The sequence below is a fragment of the Plodia interpunctella genome, chromosome 24 (genome assembly GCF_027563975.2).
Source record: "Plodia interpunctella isolate USDA-ARS_2022_Savannah chromosome 24, ilPloInte3.2, whole genome shotgun sequence".
Taxonomy (NCBI): domain Eukaryota; kingdom Metazoa; phylum Arthropoda; class Insecta; order Lepidoptera; family Pyralidae; genus Plodia; species Plodia interpunctella.
Genome location: NC_071317.1, coordinates 4,535,023 through 4,547,922, shown reverse-complemented (window position 1 = coordinate 4,547,922; position 12,900 = coordinate 4,535,023). Strand labels below are relative to the sequence as shown.

The 12,900-nt window shown below is 32.0% G+C and overlaps 1 protein-coding gene across 1 annotated transcript; it reads right to left on the bottom strand.

Moving 5' to 3' along the window:
- Positions 1–2,684: 2,684 nt before the first annotated feature.
- Positions 2,685–12,314, bottom strand: Osi9 (Osiris 9). The gene is made up of 3 exons (XM_053763744.2): positions 12,115–12,314; positions 11,782–12,037; positions 2,685–3,757 (listed from the first exon to the last, which is right to left on the bottom strand). Exons 1-3 carry the CDS (start codon positions 12,262–12,264, stop codon positions 3,435–3,437), a joined length of 729 nt encoding a protein of 242 aa, XP_053619719.1. The 5' UTR covers positions 12,265–12,314; the 3' UTR covers positions 2,685–3,434.
- Positions 12,315–12,900: the final 586 nt, after the last annotated feature.

The window sequence follows — 12,900 nt, the reverse complement described above, 5'->3', positions numbered from 1 at the left end:
TTGCATCTATATCATATTGCAAATTATTAAACTCCAGTTTTTTCTAAGGAATTTCGTATTCTGGGTGACGCTTTATCTAATCAATCCTTGCAGATATTTACACACCTGAGAAACCAAGACAGATCTTTAACAAACTTGGTACGAAATTTGAAATTATTAGATGTTTACAACTGGCATGGCTATGTCGATATTGCCAGCGTCTTAACCTATAAACAAAGGCATCTCAAGTTTCTATTCTACAGCCGCGTCCATAAACCGTACAAGCTTACTATTGTGCATTGTCATAAGTAGGCGACAGAGTCCGGCACCGCCCAGCCTTCGTGAGTATAAGAAAGTTGTGTGTCATAACACGGAACACCCACTTCTGTACCTGATTCAATGAAAAGTCTGTCACAAGTAGCTATTATGTAAAGGGTTACTCACGATTTTGCTGACGCTCTTATCTCATCACATCAGGAATTCAATCATTGCCATAAAAGGCCAAGGTACGTACCTACCTACGTATGTATATACGTATATACGCCGTAAGATAAAGTAAAAAGTTTGCAAGACTTACTAACTTTTTACTCATAGATACCTACTTGCAATGATTTAGTACGACATTACTTTAACTAAGTAATTAATTAGTCATGGACAATTAAAAAAATAATCGCTTAGATTCCTAAGCGATTATTTTTTGTTTGTCTACTCTTTCTTTTTACTCTCAAGGAGTAGACAATCAAAAAAGAAAAGAAAGAATTCGTTTTTGATTGTCTACTCTCTTTTTTCTACTTTTAGATTATCTTTTTAAGATTCTCTCTCTTTATTATGTTGCTCTCATTTACTGATACGTGAGTTTGAGGTCAGTATTTCATTTATGTGCAACGCCTGTTCAAAAGTCGCTAGCAAAAATATCGCAGGTAAGCTTGGCTGTCACAAATTCACTTGGAGTTAAAAGTTGAGTCTTGACAAATTTTTCATTGTTTAGTAAAGGTTTTAGTTTAAATTTAGATCGTGTTTTAGTACATAAATTCAGTGCTACGATAAGTTTATATGATGTACCTATACAACCGAAGTCCCATACTATTGTATTCTCGAAAACAATGAGGTACCTGTAGGCACCAATTTTAATAGTTGACATAAGTATAATTTATAGAACTATTTCCTGCATATTACATATCTACGCTCTTGTTATACATAATTTAGTTATAAAATTAACTATTTGTATAGGTATATAAATTATTTTCACATTTTGTCTAAATACAGCTGTACTTACTAAAAGACTTCAGTTATTTTGATAATAGTTCCATTTATTTCATACTGCAATTTTTTTTTCTAATTATATTCATTATAGTATATTAGATGTTGTCCGGGGTTTCGCTCCCGTGGGAAACGAGATAAAATATAGCCTATAGCAAACTTGTAGATTATTTGAAATTGGTTCGGTAGTTTCCGAGATTACCCGCCTCAAACATACAAACTCACAGACCCACAAACTCACAAACGCTTACATACCTCTTTATTAGTATAGATTATGATTTATATCATCGTGGCTTAGCTCCAAATATGTTGAACTGTGATCTATATATGTGAGGTAATTTTTGTTTGAAACGAGAGGGTATAAGTATATCGATTTTTATATAACAAATTCAGTGTAAATGTAGACGTACAAGTAGATTCTAATCAACAACATTTGTATATACGGAACCCTACTAATGCAAGTCCTACGCACTCTTAGCCGATATTTTTATGGTCAGTAAACGCAAACCCTCTTATTTTGTATAGGTATGTTATGCATGTTCATTAAATTATGCAAGGAAACAATGTGTGGCTATACACGCCAACTATTCTTTTCCTGCTGGTAACTTTGCCACGGGATTGGTATGAAAAAAAGTAACATGTAAAATGTCTGTCACTAATACAGATATTATAAGATATACCTAATTATGACTACTGCCTTCGAGACAAACATTTTCCCTCTGTTATAAAACTTCGAAAAAACATTACTAACCCCTGGTTGTAAGTTGATATTTGAAGCGGTGGTGGTATAATGTTAAGACGCGCGCCTGTGGATCGAAAGGTCTCAGATTGTGTCTCAACGCTGGTGTCAAATTTTATTCAAGTCGCCTAAAGGCATCTGACGTGACTTTTACGACTACTTACCTCCATCTAGGGGCACTAAACTGTCCACCAGTGTGCAGGTTTCCTCATGATGTTTTCTTTCACCGGAAGCAAGTGGTTGTCTATGAAAACTACTATATAATATGAGTCAGATTTGTATACAAATTCATATGGCACGAGTAGGATACGAACCTGAGACATTTCGATCCACAGGCCGGCGTTTTAACCATTATACCACCACAGCTTCGGTAAAACCAAAGTGGAACCTGGATCTCGCCTCTTGCATCGGAGACTTAGCAACATCGAAGTTATTTTCATCCTGCTCTGTGCATCGAGACCACAATATCTTCAAAACTGCAAGCTTTTTTTATGCATGTCTTAATGCCACGACGAGATATTCTTAATTTTATTATAATTTTGGATTTTTCTGGCCCTAATATAACTCTTGAACCTTAGTTATGGGTCATGGTTAGTTCATTCGGTGCTACAGTTAATTCGCCACTTAATTGAGTAGATTTATTTTCATATTTTTTTTTGTTGATATTTGTTGTGCTATATTGTTGGATTTAAAAGAAAACAATATAAACGTTTTTGTTCTTTATTTGTACGAATCATTTTGAAATTAAATAAGTTTATTTAAGCATAACATAAATAATACAAAAAAAATATATACTTACATACAAGAGTGTATACAATATATAACTTGTAATATATACTGTTAAATATTATATAGAGGCGGCACGATTACATCTTGCTATGTACGAATTAATATAAATACATAAATTATAAAATAAAAATAAATAAAATTATAGTTAGAAATTTAACAAAAAATATAAATATAGTATAAAATTATCCTATGTTGTACTTCATATTACATACAATAAAGAACATCATACATACACAAATACATACACTCAAATATTTACAAATTAAAATTATATCACAAAGAAACTAAAACAAATTATTAACAAAAATATTTAGGTATTCAAAAATTATAGAAAACAAAAAAAGACTTAGAAAGTAGGACTAGTATGAAAACAAATTAACAAAATAACGTCGAAGTAAACAAATTGTAAATACAAAATACACAAATACGGATACCGTATGGGGTGTGAAAAAATATACTAATATAGTACAACAAAGAAGACCATACAAACAAGAACATATTATTGGAAAACAAAACAATCTCGTATTCACCCCTTACAAAGGGGTGTCGTTAATAAATAAATCAATAAATACTCTTAAAGCTATCAATAAATAGACTCATTTTTCGATAATCGTGCTGGGCCTAAAACTGACCCTTGTGGCCATCCTTTGGATTTGAGTCAATTTCCTTAGTCCATCTTAGCATGAGCAGCGTAAGCTAGATTTTGGGCGTCGTCAATTGATCTGCCCCAGCCGTGGCCGCTACTGGCGTAATGTTCCTCATGATGTGGGTGGGCCACGACCTCATAGCTCGTTTCATGGTGTTTGTGTGCGAGGAGTTTCTTCAGGGCGATGATTCCTGCAACCAGGAGCGAGATCTTGGCAAGAAGGAGAGCCTTGGCTGCGGCGAAAGCAATGATTCCCAAGAACAAGGGAATGAGGGCGGTGATCTTCAGCTTAGCCAGGGCCAATAGAGGGAGGAGCTGCTTAATCTTCTTCTTTTTGCCACGAGCTGCAAGGAAATTGATGAATATTATAAGTAAAATCTAAATAACTCGACGGTAATCCAGAAAAATCTGCTTCTAATATTACTTTAGACATAAACATTCATATTTTTTAAAACGTTAACCGCAAAATAGTAAACATGATAATGTATTATGAAGTAATCGTTCGGTAAGTTTTTTTCCGGTTGTGTTTCGGTTACAACTATTATGTGAATTAGGTATCGTAAGAGTTGCGGTCATCTTTTGTTTTTGTAACTTCCTTTTTTTTCTATTTATAAGTTGGTAATGACTAGCGAACATTCACAAGTATGTAATAAATACAATAGAATAGTTTTGTAACAAATCTATGTTTTTACCAAGAAGTTGCAAATTATACTCGTAAATTAGGTCTTTACATTTTACTTCGTGCATATATTTATTCACAATGAGAGTTGTAAGACCTAGGAAAACAATAGTATGACTCTAAATCTCTCTTCTTCATTTACGTACAATGTCTAAGTCTAGATTTCAGATCAGATTAACAGTTATAAGAATGTGTTCTTCACGTATCATTACTTCGGAAAATTATTGAAGAAACCAGTTATCGAGGTTATGATCAATGTTTACTGCCTTTTCATGCACATCTCAATTATGCTATCTGAAAAAGTACTAATTATGGGAACTCACTTGGAAAATAAGTAATTACGTACTCATATGTTATATTGCACAGCGAACGCTGTTCATTAGTGAATCGTAGGTACGTTGGTAACTCAACACAATAAGATAATTTAGATACAAGGTGATTTTGTACAAGCTTTTTTTCTCACACTCGCTGCTGAGAAAAGCAATTTTATGTACCTAAGTTAGAAATATATTCACTTTTCTTTAGAAAGGTTGATGGACGGCAAGTGCGGTGTCATAGTATTTCTAAATATTAAATAGCAAATATTTGGCAGATATCTTCGTAAAATCATCATCGTTGAGTTGTTTGCATACATTTGGTTTCTCTGTGATATTGAAATTAGCATCAAAACTTTTTATTTTAGTTGTAGGCTGTGCTCTAGAATTTTTTAACATTGCGGCCCTCAAATTCTGCTAACAAATCAAACTACATTTTAACCCGGATTCTTTCATCTACTTTTGTTTTTGTTTTCTCATGCATAGACAATTCAACTGGCAACACGTACTACCAGTTTTTTACATTGTGCTTACTGGCCCAGTTAACATATCAAACTAGTCAAGTGGCAAGGTTTTCTTCACGATATGTAGACAAATTATCAGTTACGGTTTTCTGTTCTGGTTCTTCTGTGATCTCAATTAGAAATATTCATTAGCTGGCAGATGAATTTTGCGATACATATTTAATCATGGCTATCTCTCATTAGAGCAAGCAGAAAATTTCCACGTGTCCAATTCTAAGAAGTTCATATTCAATTTATACATGAATGATAATCACAGAATTTCCTCAAAATAAAGTCATGGTATGACTGCAGAATTAATACCTGTTAATTAACATGGAATGACATGGAAAACAATGGAATGCTAAAATAATAGTCACTTTTGATAATCAATAAATAAAAACTATATTTGAATATAGGAATTAGATTTGACCTCTGCAGCAAACCACTTGAAAGTCGCCTTGTCTTTTATAGAAATCATGCCACGAAAATATATCTCTTCATTATAAAGCAAGTTCAAATATATCAAATAGCATTTTTAAAATAATAATTACATTTACGTTAATTATATTCGTTTCTCCAAAATATCTGAGATATGCGTACATTTTAATTAAACTTTCACAGTTTTAATTAAAAACCTCTAATTATTTTATGATAAACAAACTCATTAGTCTGTTAACAGACGTACTTGATATGAATTTCGCAATTTTGAAAATAAAACCCATCCCTAAAATGTGTAAAATAGTTAATAAACCTTCGATCGCAGATAGACAACAGGTTGGAAAGGCAACTTTCAAGTACTTAGATTTCACGATGCCTCGTAAAACTGGTTGCAACTGGTTACACCATGAAAGTTCAGAAGGACTCTGGAACCCGTCTGCCGCAGGAATGTCAATACTTTCTTGACCCACTGCTCGTGCGAGAACCGAATGAGAATACTAAGCGAGTTTTGGTAGCGTTTTGAATTTTTATAGAGTGTTCACTGTTGACGCATTGGATTAATGAAACAACTCTTTATAGTAGAAAGTGCCATATAAATAGGATGTAGATAAAATTACATTGGTTGATTAATTGGTTACAATTTCAAAGATGATTTTTAGCTTTAGCGGTTACTTTTGTGTTTTTTTTTTGTTTAAAAACATCCGTAATAATGCATAATATAAATCCGCCATATTTTATCTACAAATTCGACTTCTCATTTAGCTCCTTTTTTTTGTTTTTGACATCTTTAATGATTTTAACAAAAATAAAAAGTTGCGAGATTTTCTTTGAAAGTTATTTGCGTTTTTAGACAAGGTCGAAAATTTAATTATTTGTAGCTTAAGAAAATTTATAAACAGTTTGTGAAAATAACCTGCAAAGTTGTCTTGGAAAGCTCTTTGATACTTTGACATACCTAAATGTTAAGTTTTATCATCATCATAGTTTTATCATCATCATCAACATGAAATTTTTAAAGTAGTTATGGTTGACATTTTAGTTGTTACGGCTTGCGTGAGCTCTAAATACTGCGGTTAATTACAAAATCCGTTTTAGTATTTTTCACTTAAATATCAAAGTAACTAACCGTACAAAATTGTTACGTCTCAACTTGATTTTTTTCCAGATTAGTTAATGGATCGATCAATCTTCTTCACATTTCAGAGTTATGCTCGATTCAATATCATTACGTGGATGAATCGATCACGAAATGTAAAATTATAGTTATGTCACAAAAAATACTATTTCCGTGAGGAAATAGTTTTTTTTTTTTTTTAAGATTTGAATACGATTTCTTTCAGATATTTATTAAAGGTTGACAACCGTATCGCAAAACCATGCTAACAACTATAAAATTATTATCTTAAATATTTTTTTATTGTGTAAGGCTAAACTTTAATATATTTGGAAAGAAAACTTATTACATTTTAAGTATCAATCAATGAATCCACACTTTTTTTCTTAAAAATAAATATATAATTGATTCACTTGTTTCTAAATTCCAGCAAACTAGTATGGGCTAAGTCCTTGATCTCAAAAGTTCATGGCACCGTGTACCGTTGCGAGAAAGTGGGGGCATGCTTGTAGGTTGTAAACAAGTCGTCGATCGATATGTTAATCGATAGTTTCCTATTCGACACAGTTGTTACGATTTTTTTATCTCCGCAATACGGCTAGAGCATCCATTGGGAAATATTCGTTAAGTATTGAATGTTTGTGACGTTTTAAATAATTTGTTTACATAATATAAGACGCCAAAACCTACTTTTTTTCTTTTTTCGATTTCAATTTCTATAAAAATAAGTCGTATCTTATTACTTAGTTCCCTATTTGTTAGTTTTATATTGTATACATAAATAAATTAATAATTAATGTTACTAATCCGTAAGTATAATTAACCAAAAGGGATTTTATCATATCTATTAAAAACCCTTTCACACTTTCTACACATAAAACTTATCTTGTAGATAAGTAATTATGTATAATCAGACTAAATACGGAGTGCAAATAAACAAAATTTCACTTGCCCGTTCTAATTAAAATAAATTAAAGCGAAAAAGTAAAAGTGTTGAAACATTGATCTTTAGAAAGATTTTGAATCGTGAACAATATTTTTGTTTTGCTCTATTTGTTGTGGAACAGTTCTCTTTGATTCAGTGATCTTTGATTCAATCGATACTCATTGCGATTGTTTTTTTCTATTGTGTTTTTATTTATCATATTAATATTTTGCTAAAATATTGATAAAGTATTGGTAAAGTATACTCATACTAAATGTGCTTACAAAATTGTCAAAATAGTACTGAGCTAGCCAGATTTATAAAAAAAATATTCTTCAAAAAAAAATAGTAAGTTTAACAAAATTAAATCTATGTTTTTACCAAGAAGTTGCAAATTATACTCGTAAATTAGGTCTTTACATTTTACTTCGTGCATATATTTATTCACAATGAGAGTTGTAAGACCTAGGAAAACAATAGTATGACTCTAAATCTCTCTTCTTCATTTACGTACAATGTCTAAGTCTAGATTTCAGATCAGATTAACAGTTATAAGAATGTGTTCTTCACGTATCATTACTTCGGAAAATTATTGAAGAAACCAGTTATCGAGGTTATGATCAATGTTTACTGCCTTTTCATGCACATCTCAATTATGCTATCTGAAAAAGTACTAATTATGGGAACTCACTTGGAAAATAAGTAATTACGTACTCATATGTTATATTGCACAGCGAACGCTGTTCATTAGTGAATCGTAGGTACGTTGGTAACTCAACACAATAAGATAATTTAGATACAAGGTGATTTTGTACAAGCTTTTTTTCTCACACTCGCTGCTGAGAAAAGCAATTTTATGTACCTAAGTTAGAAATATATTCACTTTTCTTTAGAAAGGTTGATGGACGGCAAGTGCGGTGTCATAGTATTTCTAAATATTAAATAGCAAATATTTGGCAGATATCTTCGTAAAATCATCATCGTTGAGTTGTTTGCATACATTTGGTTTCTCTGTGATATTGAAATTAGCATCAAAACTTTTTATTTTAGTTGTAGGCTGTGCTCTAGAATTTTTTAACATTGCGGCCCTCAAATTCTGCTAACAAATCAAACTACATTTTAACCCGGATTCTTTCATCTACTTTTGTTTTTGTTTTCTCATGCATAGACAATTCAACTGGCAACACGTACTACCAGTTTTTTACATTGTGCTTACTGGCCCAGTTAACATATCAAACTAGTCAAGTGGCAAGGTTTTCTTCACGATATGTAGACAAATTATCAGTTACGGTTTTCTGTTCTGGTTCTTCTGTGATCTCAATTAGAAATATTCATTAGCTGGCAGATGAATTTTGCGATACATATTTAATCATGGCTATCTCTCATTAGAGCAAGCAGAAAATTTCCACGTGTCCAATTCTAAGAAGTTCATATTCAATTTATACATGAATGATAATCACAGAATTTCCTCAAAATAAAGTCATGGTATGACTGCAGAATTAATACCTGTTAATTAACATGGAATGACATGGAAAACAATGGAATGCTAAAATAATAGTCACTTTTGATAATCAATAAATAAAAACTATATTTGAATATAGGAATTAGATTTGACCTCTGCAGCAAACCACTTGAAAGTCGCCTTGTCTTTTATAGAAATCATGCCACGAAAATATATCTCTTCATTATAAAGCAAGTTCAAATATATCAAATAGCATTTTTAAAATAATAATTACATTTACGTTAATTATATTCGTTTCTCCAAAATATCTGAGATATGCGTACATTTTAATTAAACTTTCACAGTTTTAATTAAAAACCTCTAATTATTTTATGATAAACAAACTCATTAGTCTGTTAACAGACGTACTTGATATGAATTTCGCAATTTTGAAAATAAAACCCATCCCTAAAATGTGTAAAATAGTTAATAAACCTTCGATCGCAGATAGACAACAGGTTGGAAAGGCAACTTTCAAGTACTTAGATTTCACGATGCCTCGTAAAACTGGTTGCAACTGGTTACACCATGAAAGTTCAGAAGGACTCTGGAACCCGTCTGCCGCAGGAATGTCAATACTTTCTTGACCCACTGCTCGTGCGAGAACCGAATGAGAATACTAAGCGAGTTTTGGTAGCGTTTTGAATTTTTATAGAGTGTTCACTGTTGACGCATTGGATTAATGAAACAACTCTTTATAGTAGAAAGTGCCATATAAATAGGATGTAGATAAAATTACATTGGTTGATTAATTGGTTACAATTTCAAAGATGATTTTTAGCTTTAGCGGTTACTTTTGTGTTTTTTTTTTGTTTAAAAACATCCGTAATAATGCATAATATAAATCCGCCATATTTTATCTACAAATTCGACTTCTCATTTAGCTCCTTTTTTTTGTTTTTGACATCTTTAATGATTTTAACAAAAATAAAAAGTTGCGAGATTTTCTTTGAAAGTTATTTGCGTTTTTAGACAAGGTCGAAAATTTAATTATTTGTAGCTTAAGAAAATTTATAAACAGTTTGTGAAAATAACCTGCAAAGTTGTCTTGGAAAGCTCTTTGATACTTTGACATACCTAAATGTTAAGTTTTATCATCATCATAGTTTTATCATCATCATCAACATGAAATTTTTAAAGTAGTTATGGTTGACATTTTAGTTGTTACGGCTTGCGTGAGCTCTAAATACTGCGGTTAATTACAAAATCCGTTTTAGTATTTTTCACTTAAATATCAAAGTAACTAACCGTACAAAATTGTTACGTCTCAACTTGATTTTTTTCCAGATTAGTTAATGGATCGATCAATCTTCTTCACATTTCAGAGTTATGCTCGATTCAATATCATTACGTGGATGAATCGATCACGAAATGTAAAATTATAGTTATGTCACAAAAAATACTATTTCCGTGAGGAAATAGTTTTTTTTTTTTTTTAAGATTTGAATACGATTTCTTTCAGATATTTATTAAAGGTTGACAACCGTATCGCAAAACCATGCTAACAACTATAAAATTATTATCTTAAATATTTTTTTATTGTGTAAGGCTAAACTTTAATATATTTGGAAAGAAAACTTATTACATTTTAAGTATCAATCAATGAATCCACACTTTTTTTCTTAAAAATAAATATATAATTGATTCACTTGTTTCTAAATTCCAGCAAACTAGTATGGGCTAAGTCCTTGATCTCAAAAGTTCATGGCACCGTGTACCGTTGCGAGAAAGTGGGGGCATGCTTGTAGGTTGTAAACAAGTCGTCGATCGATATGTTAATCGATAGTTTCCTATTCGACACAGTTGTTACGATTTTTTTATCTCCGCAATACGGCTAGAGCATCCATTGGGAAATATTCGTTAAGTATTGAATGTTTGTGACGTTTTAAATAATTTGTTTACATAATATAAGACGCCAAAACCTACTTTTTTTCTTTTTTCGATTTCAATTTCTATAAAAATAAGTCGTATCTTATTACTTAGTTCCCTATTTGTTAGTTTTATATTGTATACATAAATAAATTAATAATTAATGTTACTAATCCGTAAGTATAATTAACCAAAAGGGATTTTATCATATCTATTAAAAACCCTTTCACACTTTCTACACATAAAACTTATCTTGTAGATAAGTAATTATGTATAATCAGACTAAATACGGAGTGCAAATAAACAAAATTTCACTTGCCCGTTCTAATTAAAATAAATTAAAGCGAAAAAGTAAAAGTGTTGAAACATTGATCTTTAGAAAGATTTTGAATCGTGAACAATATTTTTGTTTTGCTCTATTTGTTGTGGAACAGTTCTCTTTGATTCAGTGATCTTTGATTCAATCGATACTCATTGCGATTGTTTTTTTCTATTGTGTTTTTATTTATCATATTAATATTTTGCTAAAATATTGATAAAGTATTGGTAAAGTATACTCATACTAAATGTGCTTACAAAATTGTCAAAATAGTACAGAGCTAGCCAGATTTATAAAAAAAATATTCTTCAAAAAAAAATAGTAAGTTTAACAAAATTTATGCTTATTGTTAACTGTATTAGTATCTAATTATGCGAGTGAAGGTGTGAAATCGAAAGTTCTCAAGTTTTCGGAAACAAAATTAACATACTGAGACGAATCGATATGTTAACGAGCTTTTGAGAATATATTATGTCACGTTCGTAACGTTACAGAAGCAGATTTTGTCATACATCATCGTAATAGGTAATTTATTACTAACACAGAAGAAGTTGATACAATTAAAAAAACTAGATCAAATTGTACAAAACTGATGAAAATTTACAAAATTACCTGAACTTAATTTTGAAGATCTTTTTATAGGTATATTGCAGTCAAACAGAATTATTCTTAAACTGTAAATATATAAAGCAATGTTTCTACATACCTTCCTCAAGTGACCTCTTCATTCCTTCAACAGCAGACGATGGTAGCCTGAACTGGATCACGTGGTTCTCCAACAGGTCAGCAGCGGAGTCCACCAGCCTCGACTCCACCTGGGCTTCCCTCGCTTTAGGCTCCTCGGACAAAGGCTCCAGAGCCCTCGCCGACCTAGGAGATCCATTTCCGATGAGGGTCACACCATCAGCCAAATTCATTTCCCTGGCCGACGAAATCGTCTCCACATATTTCAATGCCTTCTCCTGCAACGAAAAATTTCATATTTAATTCGATTTACGACACAACACTATTTACACTGCACATCACTGAACATCACTACCTTTAAGCATAAGGACACATCTCCGTCAACGCACTCTTTGACCACACTAATGACGCTGCCGACTAATCCAGGGTCGTTCGCTTCTTTATCAATTGTGGGCATGGCCTGCGCGAGCGCGGCCAGAAATAGGACAGATATACAACACTTCATCGTGGTGGCACCCCTACGCTAAGCTAACACAAAGTGTGGCGTCACAGTATAAGTCAGCTTGTTATAAGCGCGCCACCCCACCACGCCATAAGCGAACCTGATGGACTCTACTCCGAAATTGTCTTATGATAATTCGAGCATTTTTGTGGGTCATTCACATCAAGTCCACCGTCTCGGCCCAGCGGTGGACGTGGGACATTCACACATGTTATTCAATAGGTTATGACACGTAATTTATACGCTGGAGTCAGTTCCGATATTTCCGTTTTATTGGTCCACATTCGCAGGTATGAGTTTAATTGTGTAAACACACTTAAGGTTTTTTTCATTCGTATTTTTATCGCGCTAATATTTAGTTCTTAATTGGCAATGCGTTATATTCTATTATTTCTACAATTTACACACGAGTGAAAAATTGAAAATAAATCAGGAAATGTAGGTTAAAATGAAGTACTAGTAAAGTATTAGGTACCTACCCTAATTATTACTTATTCACAAATAACTAAACTACATAATAATCCTACGTACTGGTATACATACCAATTAAAAAAAAAAACTATTCGTATTAAGAATCATATAAGTACTTAATTTTTAAAATCTAGGAAGATGACAAGTCAATCTAAGAATCTTATTCGA